At 43.4% G+C, this 16,784-nt stretch overlaps 3 protein-coding genes across 5 annotated transcripts; 2 read left to right on the forward strand and 1 right to left on the reverse strand.

The window, feature by feature from the left end:
• Positions 1–547: 547 nt before the first annotated feature.
• On the forward strand, positions 548–3,871 carry LOC112273012 (isocitrate dehydrogenase [NAD] regulatory subunit 1, mitochondrial). The gene is made up of 4 exons (XM_024501310.3): positions 548–1,505; positions 2,177–2,416; positions 2,563–2,641; positions 2,966–3,871. The coding sequence occupies exons 1-4, from the start codon at positions 996–998 to the stop codon at positions 3,238–3,240; spliced, it is 1,104 nt and encodes a 367-aa protein (XP_024357078.1). The 5' UTR covers positions 548–995; the 3' UTR covers positions 3,241–3,871.
• Positions 3,872–6,193: 2,322 nt separating this feature from the next.
• On the forward strand, positions 6,194–10,501 carry LOC112273380 (L-ascorbate peroxidase 1, cytosolic). Its single transcript, XM_024502078.3, has 11 exons — positions 6,194–6,272; positions 7,621–7,706; positions 8,061–8,094; positions 8,339–8,513; positions 8,700–8,765; positions 9,017–9,065; positions 9,281–9,366; positions 9,524–9,603; positions 9,725–9,827; positions 10,014–10,072; positions 10,201–10,501. Exons 2-11 carry the CDS (start codon positions 7,622–7,624, stop codon positions 10,214–10,216), a joined length of 753 nt encoding a protein of 250 aa, XP_024357846.1. The 5' UTR covers positions 6,194–6,272; position 7,621; the 3' UTR covers positions 10,217–10,501.
• A 2,216-nt stretch (positions 10,502–12,717) lies between these two features.
• On the reverse strand, positions 12,718–16,367 carry LOC112273010 (uncharacterized). 3 transcript variants are annotated; one of them, XM_024501307.3, is made up of 3 exons: positions 15,534–16,367; positions 13,643–14,773; positions 12,718–13,544 (listed from the first exon to the last, which is right to left on the reverse strand). In XM_024501307.3, the coding sequence occupies exons 2-3, from the start codon at positions 14,657–14,659 to the stop codon at positions 13,308–13,310; spliced, it is 1,254 nt and encodes a 417-aa protein (XP_024357075.1). In that variant the 5' UTR covers positions 14,660–14,773; positions 15,534–16,367; the 3' UTR covers positions 12,718–13,307. The 3 variants fall into 3 exon arrangements, with proteins under 3 accessions (XP_024357075.1, XP_024357073.1, XP_090101158.1); XM_024501305.3 differs by having other exon boundaries at positions 13,643–14,792; XM_090245032.1 differs by having other exon boundaries at positions 13,643–15,226.
• Positions 16,368–16,784: the final 417 nt, after the last annotated feature.

Genomic DNA, 16,784 nt, shown 5'->3' on the forward strand with positions numbered 1-16,784 from the left:
ACAAAGGTTGTTGTAAACATGCTACCTTAACAATAGAGTGCACAACAATCTTCATCTAAATACTACAAACGCAATCTTGAAACTAGTCTGGATTCAATGCTTGTTGATTTATCTATTTAATTATCTGATGCTGCAACTTTCTGAGCAAGTGCCAAAACCATAATCAGTTGTAGTCCCAATTTATGACACTACAATAGTTATCATATGATTTTAGGCAAAATGCATTGATCCTTTACATAATGCAATTTAAAATATATATATATATATATATATATAGATTAGAGCTTAAATCCTTAATATTAGACTAATATTACTAAATTAATAAATAAATTTCTAATGTTAGATTTCAATGTAAATCTTATTTTATTAATAAAATTTAAAATAAATAATTAATATATACAATTTTAAATAGTAATATATATAGACAGAGAATCTAGAATCTTCAGGCAGGTAGATTCGAGGACAGTTTTCATAGATCGGGTGGGATGGGGCGGGACCCGACCTGGGGGAATCTGTTGGACCCCTTGGAGGGCACTTTCAGTCGCGTGGGGGAGTGAGTGAGGCTGCGCTGCCTCGGCCTCTCTGCCTCCGATCATCTTCGCCTTCTCGCGCCGCGTTGGAGCTTCTCTGCCTCCATTTTCCTGCAATTCAATTCGGTTTTCTGTACAATTTGGTGTCTACATTCCTCGCACTCCAATGCTGTGTGGGAAATTTCTGCACCCACCTCGATCGTCGCGCTCATTCGTCTGCATTTCTCGCTCCATTGTCGGCCTCGGTGATCACTCTTGTTGAATGTGAGAGCTGCGGAGTTCGACAAGAGGATCGAGGTTAAGCAGTGGAGAGGGAGCAGGACAGAGAGATTGTGAAGCTTTTAAGCGCTGGACACGGTGCTAATGAGATGCCGCCGTGGATAGTCGGTTGAATTTTGATTGATTTTGAGGATATCGTTGTGGAAGTGACCGCGTGAGGAGCTGTTGCGGTTGAGGTTTCGAGGGATGGCGGCGACTGGGGGGAGGAGAGGGGTGAGAGCGATGGGGGAGATGTTGTTGAGGTCGCAACAGAGGAGGACCGTGACGTACATGCCGCGCCCAGGAGACGGGAGGCCTAGGGCTGTGACGTTGTTGCCAGGGGATGGAATTGGGCCCTTGGTGACGGGAGTTGCTGTGCAGGTGATGAAGGCGATGCACGCGCCGGTGTATTTTGAGGAGTATGAGGTGTCGGGGAAGATGGACAAGGTGCCAAATGAGGTGATGGACAGCATTCGCAGAAACAAGGTGTGTTTGAAAGGAGGCCTGGCTACGCCTGTTGGGGGAGGCGTTAGCTCTCTGAATGTGCAGTTAAGGAAGGAGCTCGACTTGTTCGCGTCACTTGTTCATTGTTTCAACCTACCGGGCCTCAAGACCCGCCACGACAATGTCAACATCGTGGTAATTCGGGAGAACACAGAGGGGGAGTACTCTGGTCTTGAACACGAGGTCGTCCCTGGGGTCGTGGAGAGCCTGAAAGTACCTATCTCATTCACCTGCTTTTGAATTGATATGAGTTATTTATTTATTTATTTATTTATTTATTTGTAAACATGGACAATGATGCATCTGTGAATCGAGTCTCTTCTTTGCTCATGTTATGCTTCCATAATTTCGTCTGATATTGATTTCATGATATTCTACATCCAGTAAAGTTTAGGTCATTCGGATGTGGAATCGATGCAACGGGAATTTGTCTGGATTGGTGGTATTGGGATCCAGGGTACATCATAAGAAGCACGCTGATAAGCAACCTGCATTCGTTCATAAGCTTTAGAGTAATCCCGGTTTCCGAAATGTTTATGTCTAAAATTGACTAACCTAGCCTAGGTCATTATCTTGGAGGTTTTTTTAGTAGTCATTCTCTTGTCCTCGGAATATAATTTTCGTAGTTTTCGACTTTTCGGGGCTCCACTGGAAAACTCCGCGATTAGGTGTTGGACGAGGATCGCACAACTGTCACTGTAGTCTCATATGTCAATACTTGGCAGTGACTGCTTAGTGTCTCTGTTTTTGATTTTTTGTGATTTTTTATTTCGTTTTTTGGTCGCAAGAGGGCTTGTCAGTGTCATGTGTATGATCGTATCTGCAGGTTTCCTACTTGCCATCTATGAGATTGATGAGATTCCTAATGGTGCCAAAATTGTCAGGTGATTACAAAATTCTGCTCCGAGCGCATAGCAAAATATGCTTTTGAATATGCATATCTTAACAACCGCAAGACGGTTACAGCAGTGCACAAGGCGAACATCATGAAGCTTGCAGATGGTCTTTTCTTGGAGTCTTGTCGTGAGGTGGCCAAAAAGTATCCCGCCATCAAGTATAACGAGGTCATTGTGGATAATTGCTGTATGCAGCTTGTGTCGAAGCCTCAACAATTTGATGTCATGGTAAGTTCTCGTATGTCAGGCTCAATTTTCTCCGACTTTTAGTTATTGGCAGTGTTTATGCTAATGACTTGATGTTACTGTGACATCAGCTGGAACTCTGATTCAAGTTGTTTGCCTTGGTGCTATTGTGTGTATTTTTCCCCCAGGTAACACCAAATTTGTATGGAACACTGGTGGCCAATACTGCAGCTGGTATTGCAGGCGGAACTGGAGTCATGCCTGGAGGTACCCTACTCCATTTCATTATAATATCTCATAACTTTTGCTTCAAAATAATCAAAGACTGTAGTGACTTAGTACATATTTCTTTTTCACTTGGAGCACCTCCAAACACCCACATGTCGCTAAACTTGCCGCGTAGAAACGCCGCAGTGTCCTCACGTGCCGGATTTTATCTTTATGTGAGTTTCTATCCCTGCGAAGGATTCCAGGTCCTCCAATTTAGTCACTCTGCACAGAGAGCATGGAGAGAGTGCGTAGAGTGTGAGGCCACGTTTGCAGCTTAGTTTTTCATGTTTTGAGCGGATGAGTGCTTGTGTTTGCCTGCAGGCAACGTGGGTGCCGAACACGCAATTTTCGAGCAGGGAGCTTCTGCTGGTAACGTCGGCAACGAAAGACTTGTAGCCGGTCGCAGTGCCAACCCCACTGCACTGCTCTTGTCATCCGCCATGATGTTGCGGCATCTACAGTTCCCATCTTTCGCAGACAGGTTGGAGCAAGCTGTGATGAGCGTGATAGCGGAGGGAACATTCCGCACGAGGGACCTCGGAGGCACCAGCTCTACCCAAGATGTAGTTGATGCTGTCATTAGCAAGCTGAACTAATTGCTTCCTTTCTTCCTCACTCTTATCCTCAGGAGCCACCCAGCTGATGGTTATTCGAAGCAGCTTCAGATCATGGGGAGTTTTTTTTTTTTTTTTTTTTTTTGTTTTCCACTTACAAGTACGTGATTCAATCTTAAACAACTGTCTCACCAACTATTGTTAAATCTTTGATGAATGGTGGAACTTCCTCTACTTAGCTGAGCATGGGTCAGAAAAAAAGCCACGCAGTAGGTTCAGGATATTACTGGATAATGAGAAACAGTGGAATTGGCTATAGCGGCAAGTCATATCTATTAGTAAAGCCATGTGAAAAGTGGGAGCATTGGGCTCCATGGCACAGCCCACGCCAAGGTTGCTGCTGTCTATCAATTTCGACGTTGTAGACATGCTAGACTTAGTTTTGCTTCTTTCGTATTACTTCTGTCAGTTTCCTGGTGGTTTTCATACTATTTCACACAACACAGAGTCTGCTGGAGGATTACCATTGAAAAAGATGTATTGTCTTTGTGTTTGAGTGATTTTGGGGTCTGGTCTGAACTCGGAGGATCAATCAATTGTGGCTTTAATCTTACTGTGATTCTCAAGGAACCCAATAAACTTGAAGCTCTTGCAGATGTTTTTTGGAGTCAAATTTCAACTTGTTTGTTGTTAACTGTGTGAGTGTTGAGTCATGTGCAACAAAATGGCTTGTGAATGTAGGACCTGTAATGGAATCCTTGTGAAGTTTTAAAAGTATTCTACAAATTTATGTTCAATTATGTGTTCAATGATTTCTATTGTATTTTACTTTAAAAATGAAACCTTTTGGGAAGATCTTATCGTATCGTCTTGGTAACTGGTAAAATTAAAAGCGAATTTGAATTTGTCTTCGTTAATGACAATGTTCTCTTGTGTAATTATGTTTTGCAATTATGTTCATTTGATGATATTTTTGTGATGTACTACGGCAGAATCAAATCTCTTCCCATGTATGTATATTTTTTCTGTTATAAATTCATTGATCGTTTGCAAACACAACTTTGACAAACACTGAATATATCAAATTTTGTTTTTTACCATTTGATGAAAATGTGCATGTAAAACATTTTAAATCAATCTTTAAGAAAAATAAATAATAAATAAAAATACTGTGGTAAACAATAATGTGGTGCCACATTGCACGTTATTCAATCTCTGGTAATTAACCTACAACACTTTTTAACATGGGATTGCATGTTGTAACATCAAGCTCCATGGAACCCAATTTGTGTGATATTCTGTAAATATTGTGAATATTATTCAACAATAATGAGAATACCTTCACAATCAAGTAGAAAAACAATTAACTAACTCTTGTCACGCAAGAACCAATTGAATTAAACACCAAAGTTCATAGCAAGTGGAGATTTATTCTTGTTTACGTTCCAAATCTCACATCCAAATGAATTCAAATAAATAAACTAGTGAAAAATAAGAAAGAAAGAAAAAAAAATCTTAATCCATTAGTGAATAAATAAATTCACATTGAAATAATTGAGTCTAATTTCAACTCTACCTTCTTCTATCTTTCTAACGTCTTCTCTTTTTCTTTCCGTCTTCTGATTCCTTCTGCTTTCGTAAAGTCTTCTTTTAAATTATAACTTTTATTTTCTTTTTACGGGCAGTCAGGGCAGGATATCCGACAAAGAGAAAAAAGTGGAGGGGGCAGCAAAATCAAAGGGGAGGGTGTGTGGGTGGAGCACAGCCACCCTTTTGCCTGCCCCCGTTTCATTCGTTCATCCTATTACTTTTTTATTCATCCAAATGTTCCGCCACCCTATTTGACTGGTGGTTTAGGTTCCTGCACATTCATAGGGAACTCAAGTTCCCCGCTCGCTCTCTGCCATTGGGAACAGATGCCTCCCCTTTGGCCTCTTCATTTTGTTGGCACAATATCCTCTACAGCTTCATCTCGATTAACATACGATTTTATTTTATTATTATATTTTTAAAAAATCATGATTTTCAATTGGATTTGGAAAAATAAATAAATACAGGGCTGATTTTGAGGTCATTTTGAGCATCATTTCACATTTTATTTATTGTTATGTCTTACTTGTAGATGACCAAGCAAATGATTTCCTATTGTATTTTGAATGTTTCAACCATTGTAATTGGTTGAAAGTGGGGGGATTTCATTTGTGACTCTTCTTTGCCCAGATGAAATCTTGTGACCCATTATTTCGATTACAAACGGTTAAAAAGGCAAATTAATGCATCGTATGTGGCAAGAATAACTGAAGAAGGGTCTCCTCCCTTTGACTAGTGGAGACTTCTTTTAGAATCGTATTAGAATCGTAACCAAAGTTGCGCTTGACACAAGAAGTTTTTGATGAAAATCTATTGTAAAGATATTGTTCCATCTTATTCTAGTACATCGTGGACGAGGAATAGTTTAACCACATGGTGAAAAACTCTAGGTGTCGCTTACTGTACAAAACAAGGCCTAGTGCAATTTCGTCACCAACTCACTAAATGTGTTTCGAATGGAAAAAATATGAAAAAATAAAAAATAGAAATAAAACATAAGCCGAGTGGATTACATATTCAACTTTAATAAAAAAAAATTGTGCGTGAAAATATGAAGCCGTAAAACAGTTTTGAAATTCGACCGCAACCAATGGTGTGTACACTAATCACGAGGCCACCAGTTGCCGTCGATGCAGGCGGATCCGACGGTGAAAGGAAACTGCTGCGCGAGCTTCATCGTTGAATAGCAGCCTTCGCGATATCGGACGGCGGATCTGACAGAACCTCCAATGGAAGTCTCTAGGCCCTCTGGGAACGCGGAAGTAGGTGCCCCTGATCGGACGGCCACAGGGCTATTCCCTTCGTAGCCGTTGGATCTGAAACATTGAACGGCGTCGACGCGCAATGCGTCGCACCTCGATGCTCAAAGGCAGGGGCTCAGAGGAGAGTAAAGGAGTTCGTGTGCTGGTCGTGTGTCTAAGTTTGCCATAGCTTCCGGAGTGCTGTCTGATACTCTTCGCGTGTCGTCGGAGCTTGTGAATCAGGTATGTTCCTTACCACGCGTGCTATTACATTAAATCATCTCTTTGTCAGCGTTTCCTGTGGTCAAGTCTCGAGTGGTTTCTTGACGGTATTTGGTCAGTAATAGATGCTCTGGGAAATAAGTTGCGTGAATGCGCGCATTGGCGTGTCTGCGTTTAATCGTTTGTAGTACCAGGATATGGTAAGTGATATGGACATGAAGCGGTGATTCTCTAGATAGCGGCGTTACTCTTAACTGTCTCGTCGACTGCCTCCCTGTTTGACCTGTCGCGGTGCCCCGTTGGCCAGATCTTTGTGAGGTTTATGATATTAGTGATTCGGGTCAGGGTGTAAGTTAGAGTCCTGTAAGTCAATATGCAGTGCATTACGGGACCAGCGTCCTGTACTGATAAGAGGGCGTTGGATGTGAGGTGCTAGGTCGATGTTTTTGTTAGGTGAAGCGGTGGTATCCTCATCCAGGTCTTCAGTGCATTTATATTTGTGTGCTTGCCATCTCCCTTCTTTTAGCTATTTTGAGTTCGGACTTCAGACACCGGATTGTGTTACTATTCTATGCTCTCTAGTAATTCCTATTTGTAGTGCGTCGATACCTTCTCGTCTCCTACGTGTCTGAAGGTTAAATTACGGGAGTTCTTGTAGCTGGAACCTGAACCCCTGAGTGTTGTATGTGGAATATTGGAAGGTTTCGATCTCGCCATCGCTCTTATTACGTAGTTTCAAGGAATACCTTGAAAGAGGAAGCTCAAATATGTGACGCGCAGTTTTTTTTTTTTTTTTTTTTTTTTTTTTTAATAGCGAAGGCATTCCTTATCTCATGTGGAGTGGTGATATTATGTTGAGTAGAATGCTTGGTTTGGTTCTTCTGATCTTCTGTTGACCGGTCCGTTTACTCGGGATGTGCGTATTTGCGTTTGCTTCTATCGCAGTTCTGTAAGTTTAGGATAAAAGCCAAGAATCACTTCTGGGAAGGCCTTCTTGAACATCATCGCAGTACTTGTGGCGAAATGCTACGACGATTAGTGCTATGTTTACTTGCTTCTCTGAGGAGAAGTAGACTAAGTGTGTTTCTCTTCTGTTCGTTTTCGAATCTTTATGCACCATGTTTTAGTTTACAACATTTCATTCAATAGTGCATCTGGATGATGATGGAGCTTTACATCTCATCTCAGGCATGGGTGTTGTGATATGTCAATTAGTTAGTGATCGAGTTCCTGGTGCGAATGAAGTTGTCGAAGCTGTAGGGCTCCCTTTGCCGATAGGTAAAGGTAATAATCTATGTAGCATTGCACACAGTCAAAACTTTACCAAATTTGAACGTGTCGAACATGTTTGTTTCTTATGCATTTTCAGAATGGCGAAGTCTTACCCAAACGTCAGTGAGAAGTACGCTGCGCTCATTGAGAAAGCCCGCAGGAAGATACGGGGGATGGTAGCAGGTAAGAGGTTACGTCAGTTAAGGTAGGCGCGGCAAGCTCTAAGATAATGAGATAGTCATTAGATAATGCGCGTGTAATTGTATTGAGGGTCAGTCGAGGTTGTCGACATGGGTATGGTTCAATTCTGGAATGTTGTGCAGTCGACAGCATAGGTGGTTGAATAAGTAAAAGGTGTGAGCATATTTTTGTGAGTGCTGGCGCGCGTTGATGCTGCACGCATTAGACACTTTTTCTACGATCTGCGTCATAATATTGATAGTAGCTGTGGGGTTACGGACCTGTGGGGTGCCATCGGTAGTTTACTACGGATGGGAGATCGTTCTAACCAAGGGTATCAATGTTGTTGATTTGCAGAGAAGAACTGCGCACCGATCATCCTTCGTCTCGCGTAAGTTTTGCGACAAATGCTTTATTTTCTTACACTGTTTTTAAAAAATGTGATCGCGCACTGTAATCTGGAGTAAATTCGCATGGTTTTACATCATTTCGTTTCTGGCGAAAATGTGTTGTTTGGACAGGATGATGAGAATTGAGTTTAGAATGGAGTTCGGAAGGGGCTCACACGGAGTGCGAGGTAGAGTTGGTAGTTCATTTTTGTTCAGTGAGTGAGCTGTTGCTCTGACTTCTTGCAGATGGCACGGGTCGGGAACTTACGATCAGGAGTCGAAGACAGGAGGTCCTCTTGGAACCATCCGGTTCGGGCAGGAGCTTGCGCACGGCGCCAACGCGGGGCTGGACATTGCAGTGAATCTGCTGCAGCCCATCAAGGAGCAGTTTCCGGAGTTGTCGTACGCTGACTTTTACACGGTAATGAATAAGAAGCGGGTTTGACGATGGGTGGGGCGAAGTAGGCTAGGTGGTTGCAGCAGCGTTATTGGGGGGGGGGGTTGCAGGCACTGCAATGAGTGAGGAGGTGGGGAGCTCCAGGAATAGGTGTTGGGATTGGAGTGGGAAGAAGGTTGGATTCTAAGGTTTGATGTCATGCGGTTGCAGCTGGCTGGAGTCGTTGCCGTGGAGGTGACAGGCGGGCCCACCATTCCTTTTCACCCTGGGCGCAAGGTAAGAGCCTGGCTGGGCATTCGGGGAGAAGTGCGAGTTTTGGTGGTTGCTCCCGAATGCGGGATTCGTGAAGCTGTGATGTTGTGAGAAGCAGGGGAAGTGGCGATTGGGGAGTGAGTCTTGAAGGGTTCTGACGTAGACGTGTGGGATGCGGGTGGAAGTGAGAAGGTGGGGACAGCGTGGGATGGTTGAGAGCGAAGCGGGACTTAATACTGATGTCCGAGTGTGGTGAATGTGGTGTGTGTGTGCAGGATCATGAGACATGCCCCGTGGAGGGTCGGCTTCCCGACGCCACGAAGGGTACGTAATCGGGTGGTGTAAGGTGCATTTTGGAGGATGTGAGGGCGATGTTGTTGGGTGTGAGGAGGGATGACGAGTTTCCGGATGCGGGTTGTGTTGATGAGAGGAGTTTAGATGTGGTTGTCGTGTGCGGCTTCCAGGTGAAGTAGGCATGTGAAGGGGTAGGGGGAGGATATTGGTGGAAGTGACGTGTTGGTGGGCGTGTGGGTGGGCAGGTTTGGATCACCTCCGATGCGTGTTCACGAAGCAGATGGGGTTGACGGATAAAGACATTGTGGTGCTGTCGGGTGCACACACTCTGGTAGGACATGGTGGGAATCGGGAGTGCCGAGATGGTGGTGGTGTTGTGGAATGGTGCAAGGTTTGGGGAAAGGGGCGGTGGGTGAATTGGGTGGTGTGAGGAGGGTGAGTGGGTGCAGTGACTGAGCGGTGGATGTTGGTGGTGTGCGGTGTTGCAGGGGAGGTGCCACAAGGACCGGTCCGGATTTGAGGGAGCATGGACGCCGAACCCCCTTAGATTCGACAACTCGTACTTCCAGTGAGTGATGTGTGAATTGATGCAGGCCGGTGGGTGGGTTATGAAGGCGATGCGAGTGGGTGAGATGGAGTTATCGTTGAGGATGTGGGCTAATGATTGTGATGGACATGGTCGTGGGTAGGGTGCTGTTGGAGGGAGAGAAGGATGGACTGATCATGCTGCCATCCGACAAGGCTCTGCTGGATGAGCCGAAGACTCGTGAGTTGGTTGAGTTGTACGCGAAGGTATGTGCCGTGTTTTGTTTGGTGGTGACGTGGTTGTGTCGGAAAAAATCAGAATAGCATAGGGCCCATCGCCTTAAGGTAGTCTGTGTTAAGTGTAGAACGGATTGAGAGGGTGGTGTCCGGGTGCCATTGGTGAAGGTTGGTGGCGGTGATGATGTATTGAGTGGTGCTTGTGGGGTGTGACAGGACGAGGACAAGTTTTTCGAAGACTACGCCGAGTCTCACATGAAGTTGTCAGAGCTAGGGTGAGTTCGCTGGTGTTGACAAGCCTCGCGTGCTTCTTTCTTACTTGAATATGTTTCTGGGTTCTTTCTTGTTTTTGGTCTGCAATTGACTTTCTGCTGTGTATTAATTTGATGTGGCTTGGTTCTAGATTTGCCGAGGCGTGAAAGCCTGATCCTATTCTACGTGTGAAGAGTCCCTTCACGAGGACCGTCTTTCGAGAGGCGATAAATGTTGTGGAAAGGAACGAACGGACCCTGCCGATCTTATTTTTCATTTTTCTGAGGGATGCGGATGGTTTAGAATAGCGTATAATATCTTAGTATATCGCTTTTGTTATTGATTACCTTCCTGGACTAGTTCTCTGTCTGATGCATTTTTAGATCCAGGTACTGCCTGGGTATGATCTTGGTTATAAATTTAAACCTCAACTCCAGCTCATCTTAGAATAATCCTCATTTCCAACTTTTGTGGATTTTCCCCTGTTATATCTGGTGTTTTTGGATTGTGCATCTAGTTTTTCGATGTATATCTATTACGTGTGAGGAAGGATATGGCTTGGTACATTTTTGGGTGAACTCTGTCATCTGGAAATTTCCGATGCGCACCACTTGGCATTGACCGATCAGAATCTTCTGAATTGTAAGTTGAAATTTGCTCGCGGAACAACTTGTTTTAGTTCCATTTCAATCCGCAATGGTATTTTTTTGCACCGGAACTTTCAAATGCCTTTTATACTGATTTGTAGAAATGTCGTGTAAAACTGTATAATATCGATTTTGAGCATACTGCAACACTAGTATCTTTTTAGACATTCTTTGTAGGAAGATATGAACGAAGGTACACACTCATGTTTGCACCTGTGAAACTCGACTTTTAAAACTATTTTGTCGTCTATGACATAGCAGCATTTTTATACATCAAATGAAGCAGCTACGTTGAAGGTATTAGTCGAATACTGTGTGCTTGTGCAGTTCAAAGGATTGTTTTACTTAGATTGTGATAAAATGAATCGAAGTAGTGCATCCATATTTCAAGCAGATCTACCCTGCTAACAATATAATATCCATTACCACTATTATATTAATTCCATAAAGAAATAATTTCACAATTTGCTGAACAGAACGCACTCTCGCTCACTGACTGTTGGGCAATGTATATATATACATATACATACATATTCTTGGTGTACATCTCTTGCACTAATCAAATAAACTAAAAAGCGCTATTTTATATAATGAAGGCCAGAGGATGTATTTGTTTGTCTTTATTCATCCATCCAAAGAAATTTACATTCATGTGGAAATAATTGATTGAACCTGTCTCCAGTGGTGTACCTTTGTGTGTTTATGCATTCATTAAACCAGTTGCAAAAATTGCAAAAATATAACATATTACCATCAACTCCATAATGCACTACTTAAGAATGTCGAATAGTCTATTAGAAATCAAACTCTCAGTCCCATGCACCAAGTGTGTATAAAACATTATTGTTTCATTTTGTTGCTTTCCATAAAGCTCAATTTTGCTTGTGACTCATCTATGGTGTTCATGTGAAGCTTTTGTTTTTTCCACAAATTATTTTAATTATATTTCATTTGAAATTTTGTTAATATTGGACTAACATTATGGTGATTTTATATTTATATTTGTGTTTAGATTACAAAATAAAATATTTATATATTTATAGAAAGTAATAAGTTTTCTATTAAATATTAATTCCTAGTTTATATAAAATAACATTACGAAATTAAAATTCTATATGAACTTGCTTATTGTTTTTAATACATGGTTATATTATTCTATATATTAAAAGCAAAGAAACAAATCACAGAACTACTCTTGTATCATCAAAGATCAGATATATAAATATTTTAAAGCTATTTTACTCTTTGAAGAAATAAAAAAAAAAAATATGACTTATTTTAAAAACACGCAATCATCTCTGAGGTTATTTAGTAGTATCAATGTTTTGTTCAAATTAATATCATTAACTTTTACGAACTATGGCAAACATATCAGTGATTACTATAAAAAAAAAGAAAAAAAGAAAGAGATTTGATTGTATTCATCTTGACAGTATTAGAAATAGAAAACATAGTTTCATCAATAAAATGTTGATTAAAATTTAATTATTTCTTTAATTATTATTTTGGAATGAGATACTTCATCCTCACTCCAGTTTTTGATGTGTGGTAACTTTTGTTGTTTCTTCTTCACGTTCGATATAAGTTTAATATGAGGTACTAAATGTTAATTCTGTAATTTTTAAAGTGTGGGATGCATTAAGAGTTAGCCCAATTGAGTTTAGAGGAAAGAATAAATGTTTTAACATGAAATGCTAACATAAGTTAGTTTAAGGAGTTGTGTGAGAAGATATATTGTAAATATCAACGTAAGTTGGAATTGTTTTATATTATTTAGATATCGGAACATAAATTCTTCGAAATTTACGGCTACTATTCTGGAGGATTTGAAATAGAGGAAATAAAATTTTTAGACTCAAAGATGTTGCAAGATTTTGCGCAGAACTGTTCAAAAGTTTAATGGTGAAATGTAAACAACATTGTTTACGAAGCTCGAGTTGCAGTTTAACAATGTGCGCGGCACATTTCAAACATTTCTTCCCTGTACATTTTTAGCAGATTCTATCATGAAGGTCACACGATTTAAAACAAAAAAAAATGGCAGCCCCAACTGTCGGAATTTTCTTATAACAATAAAAATGTAGGAAAAGAAAGATCCTATGATTCAACATTATCGTGTGAATTATGAAGCTGCCTGTGTGAAGCTTGTGTGGGGTAGACTACACATTTGTACCGACACTGCACTTCGGTCAAAAGGTTCTTGAAGACTAAATGTGGAGGTTTCTCGTATTCTGAGGATGATGACTCGGAGCAAAACAAAACGATCCAAATTCACCAAGTCATCGCACTATCCTGATCTCGTTCATTCCGAGATTGGAAAAGAAAAGCCGGGTCTGATCGAAAAACATCTAGGTTGCCGATCAGCATACAACAGCAGGCTGATGAATCTACGGAAGAGTACAGTTTTCTACAAGAGAAAGAAGCAGGAAAAGAATGCTTTACACGATCAGATGCGATTGGATGCTTGATGCGAGCTCCCACATGGTCGATCCTGCAGGAGCTACCGGAATATAACACCATCAAGATCCATGTATGCACAAAAATCGAGACGCTGCTGCAGCAGTCGGCGTCGACAGGCTGCACACAAGTCTAGGATCGCGGCGGCTTGAGATCAGTCCCCCGGCTGCCCAGAGCTTGCATCGAGACACTGATAATCTGGTCTAGAAGCTGGCATGTCGACGTTGGGAGGGCACAGCGACTGCGGCGGCGGCACCAAGCAGTTGTATAGCAAGCATACTGATACGCTCGGCGGCAGGGACGCGCTCGCCAGCGCACCAAAGTTGGTTAGATAGTTGTGCTGGAGATACAGCGACTGCAGCGTCGCTTCCTGCATCTTGCTTGCGAAGTCCTGAGTGCATCGCCGGTTGAGCAACATGAGATTTTCGATGCTTGGAAGCACAACCTGAGTGAAACTCTTAGTAGAGGAGGTTGAGAGGAATGACTCACCTGAGGTACGGTTCCGATGAACATGTTGTTGTTGAGGAACAGGTTCGTCGTTCCTGCGAGATATGGCGAGATGTTCCCTTTCAGCTTGTTGTGGCTCAAGTCCACCACGGAGATCCTCACCTCCGCCGGCACGTCCACCGCCCCCCGGAACTGGTTATGGTTCAGCAACAAGAAGGAAAGAGGGAACTCGAACACCGCGCTGGGAATGCCTCCCGAGAATCTGTTGTAGCTCAGATCTAGATAAGCGAGATTGGTTAAAACTTTCACGGCATCGATCCCTCCCGAGAGCTGGTTCCGGGTTGTGGAGAGGTACTGGAGGGAGCTTGGAAGGAATGGAAGCCCCCCTGCGAGATAATTGTTGCTTACGTCGAGGTGAATCAAAGAGGTTTGTGATAGTCCCGGGATTGGACCGTACAAACGGTTTTCAGAGAGGACAAGGACTTTTAGTGAAGACAGGTTGCTGATCCCGGGCGGGATTCGTCCCTCAAGCTGGTTCTTTCGTATCTGAAGAGTCTCCAGGTTGCGGAGGTTTGCGAAAGAGGATGGAAGCGGGCCGGAGAGATAGTTGGGGCCCAGGGAGAAGGTGCGGAGGCTCTGAAGGTTCCCGATATTGTCCGGGACGGCGCCGCGAAGAGCACCTGAGGAGATGGTTAGTGTTTGGAGGTAGATGAGGTTGCCGAGGGAGTGAGGGAGAAATCCCGTGAGACCTGGTGTGCCGGCGGAGAGCGGACCGAGAGAGAGAGATGATATGCGATTGAAGCTGCCCACCTTGATGCACTGTAGCCCGGCGAAGGATTGGCAGGGGTTTATCCGGAGTGCGAACACCCACGAAGAGAAGAAGCTTCCGCCCGGTAAATCGCTCATGGAGGCTTTGATGGAGCGCAGGGCTAGCATGTCGATCGGGTACAGAAGCTGAGCGTGCGCATGAGGGAGGAGATATGTGATTACCATGGTGAGGGCCACCGCCACAGTAAATGAGCAAGACCTTCGATATTCTCCATATCCCGGTGTGGTCATTGTTCACTGATTCGGTGTAATCGGAGGAGTTGGAAATACCTTTGCACTCAAGCCCGATTTCGCTAGCTTCACTCTAACGAGCTTGATTCCTCTAAAACAGAGTCAAAGGCAGCGCTGCGCACATGAAAACAATCTGGAGGTGGATCAGTACATCGACCGCCCGGTCAAGACCAATGCTCGACTTCAATGGAAAAGTTTCAGGCAAACACTTCGCAATTTGTGAAGCAAGTAAGGTGGTCATCAATTTCGCAGAAATCGATTCTACTTTGCGGTACTGGTCGTAGAATCAGGCGTTGGCGATGTCGCAAGTGACTTTATTAAGAAACAAGTGCTTGGGGTCTAATACGACACCATTAGCACTAGACTTATCGAAGCTGAAGGATACAGAGTATGATTGATCGCTTGCACTGCCATCATTGCAAGACCCAATTACAGGGGTGGGCATGTGAGGGTATAAAAATGCGTATTAGCAGCTTCAGGCAACCAGCTTCTTCTGGGACTTGTACCCAAGCTGCAGAACTTGTAACCTTCCCAACAACAGCTGAAGGTACCATAACTCTGATTCCACTGGCATGGAAAAAAAGGAAAGAGAAGGGTGTGAAGGCAATTTGTATTCAATTTGGGGAAGAACTCAACCAACTGTAATCTCTTCATTCAACAGGAGTAGTTTAAGTTCTAACCTATGAACATTCATCAACTAAAACAATGTGGGGCCTGGAGCTTCAAGATCACGGCCAGATACTCATTGCTTCATGAAGCACTTGATTGTTTTACCATTGCAATGTACAAATGAAGTGATTATTTTTGTTACTTTCCAGAAGGTAAATAACTTGAGACGAGCCTCAGTCCATGAGCTGAAGGTTTACGAACTTACCAGCAGTACTAGAGGTGTTTGTCGTTTTGACGTTGAGTTGGGTTAACTAGCATTCGCCAGTCTACTTCAACTTCAACTTCAGGTAACTAAAGAACCCTTTGGAGGTGAGAAGAATGGCGACGAGGCTGTGAAAATCAGCTCAGTGTGTGTCAACAGGAAGTAAGGAAGTCTCCTTATCAACGTCGTCACTACCACCAATCAGCGATTCGATCAAAACATACAGCCAGCTCCGCGTCTTCTCCTGACTTTCGATCGAATTTCAAGAATGGATAACCGAAGAGGATTATTACTGCGTCACGACAGAAGCAGCTAAAACCCTTCTGCTCACTCGAGACCAGCCAAAATTACCAAACTCAACCAAACATCAATATCGTTTCGCTGCTCACTGCTTCCGACCATGCACACTTCGAGCCTTCTAGTTCAATCTACTTAGTAAGTTTCCAATTCGGCAAAATCAACTCCACAATATTGTTATAGACGAAAGAGAGAAAGCGAGCAAGGGTGTCGTCACTGCAGCTATCAAAACATCGTCGTCACAAGGCACAATTGTCTCTCTCGCAGAAGAAATCGACAATGTATATCAACTTCACCAACACGAAAAAGAATCAATACTTAGCCCTCACACCCACCACTTTCAGCGACCCAATCAATAACAATTTATGGAGTCGTACTCACTGCACTGTGTCCATGAAACCAAACGCCTTGCATCGAGCACAGAGAAGAAGAATAAAAAATGCAGCAATACCCATCCGACGTCAGGTTTAATCCCGGAAAAAGTTCTACAACTGAGTGTGTCAAAGGCTTGAACCCTCGATTCTTTAACCCAAAATTGTAAACAAGAGATACGAAGTGATCTGTGTCAAACACGTACACACACACACACACACCGCACCACCACCCCGAGAGCGTGCAGCGTGAGCTATTGCAGAGAGGGGCAAACAGACACACAGACAGATTATGGCTAGAAACTACAGCTTGCGCCGTGACCAGTATGGTGGAGGAAGGCCCGAGAGAGACAAGGGACCGTTTGAGAGTGAGCGTTGGACGCTGAGGAGACAGCTCGGAGGGGACAGCTCGGAGGAGACGGCAGCAGCAGCGGCAGCAGCAAAAGAGGCGGCGAGGAAAGTATCCGCAAGACAATGCTCGAAGTGGGAATGCAGGGCAGCAGCCATGAAGCGACCCCGTCGTGGAGAGTGCGCCGTCAGTGCAATCACAGTCAATGAAGTTGCGTGCTGTTGATCGGCCGCCGTG

Source organism: Physcomitrium patens, chromosome 20 (assembly GCF_059467195.1).
Source record: "Physcomitrium patens ecotype Gransden chromosome 20, ASM5946719v1, whole genome shotgun sequence".
Classification (NCBI taxonomy): domain Eukaryota; kingdom Viridiplantae; phylum Streptophyta; class Bryopsida; order Funariales; family Funariaceae; genus Physcomitrium; species Physcomitrium patens.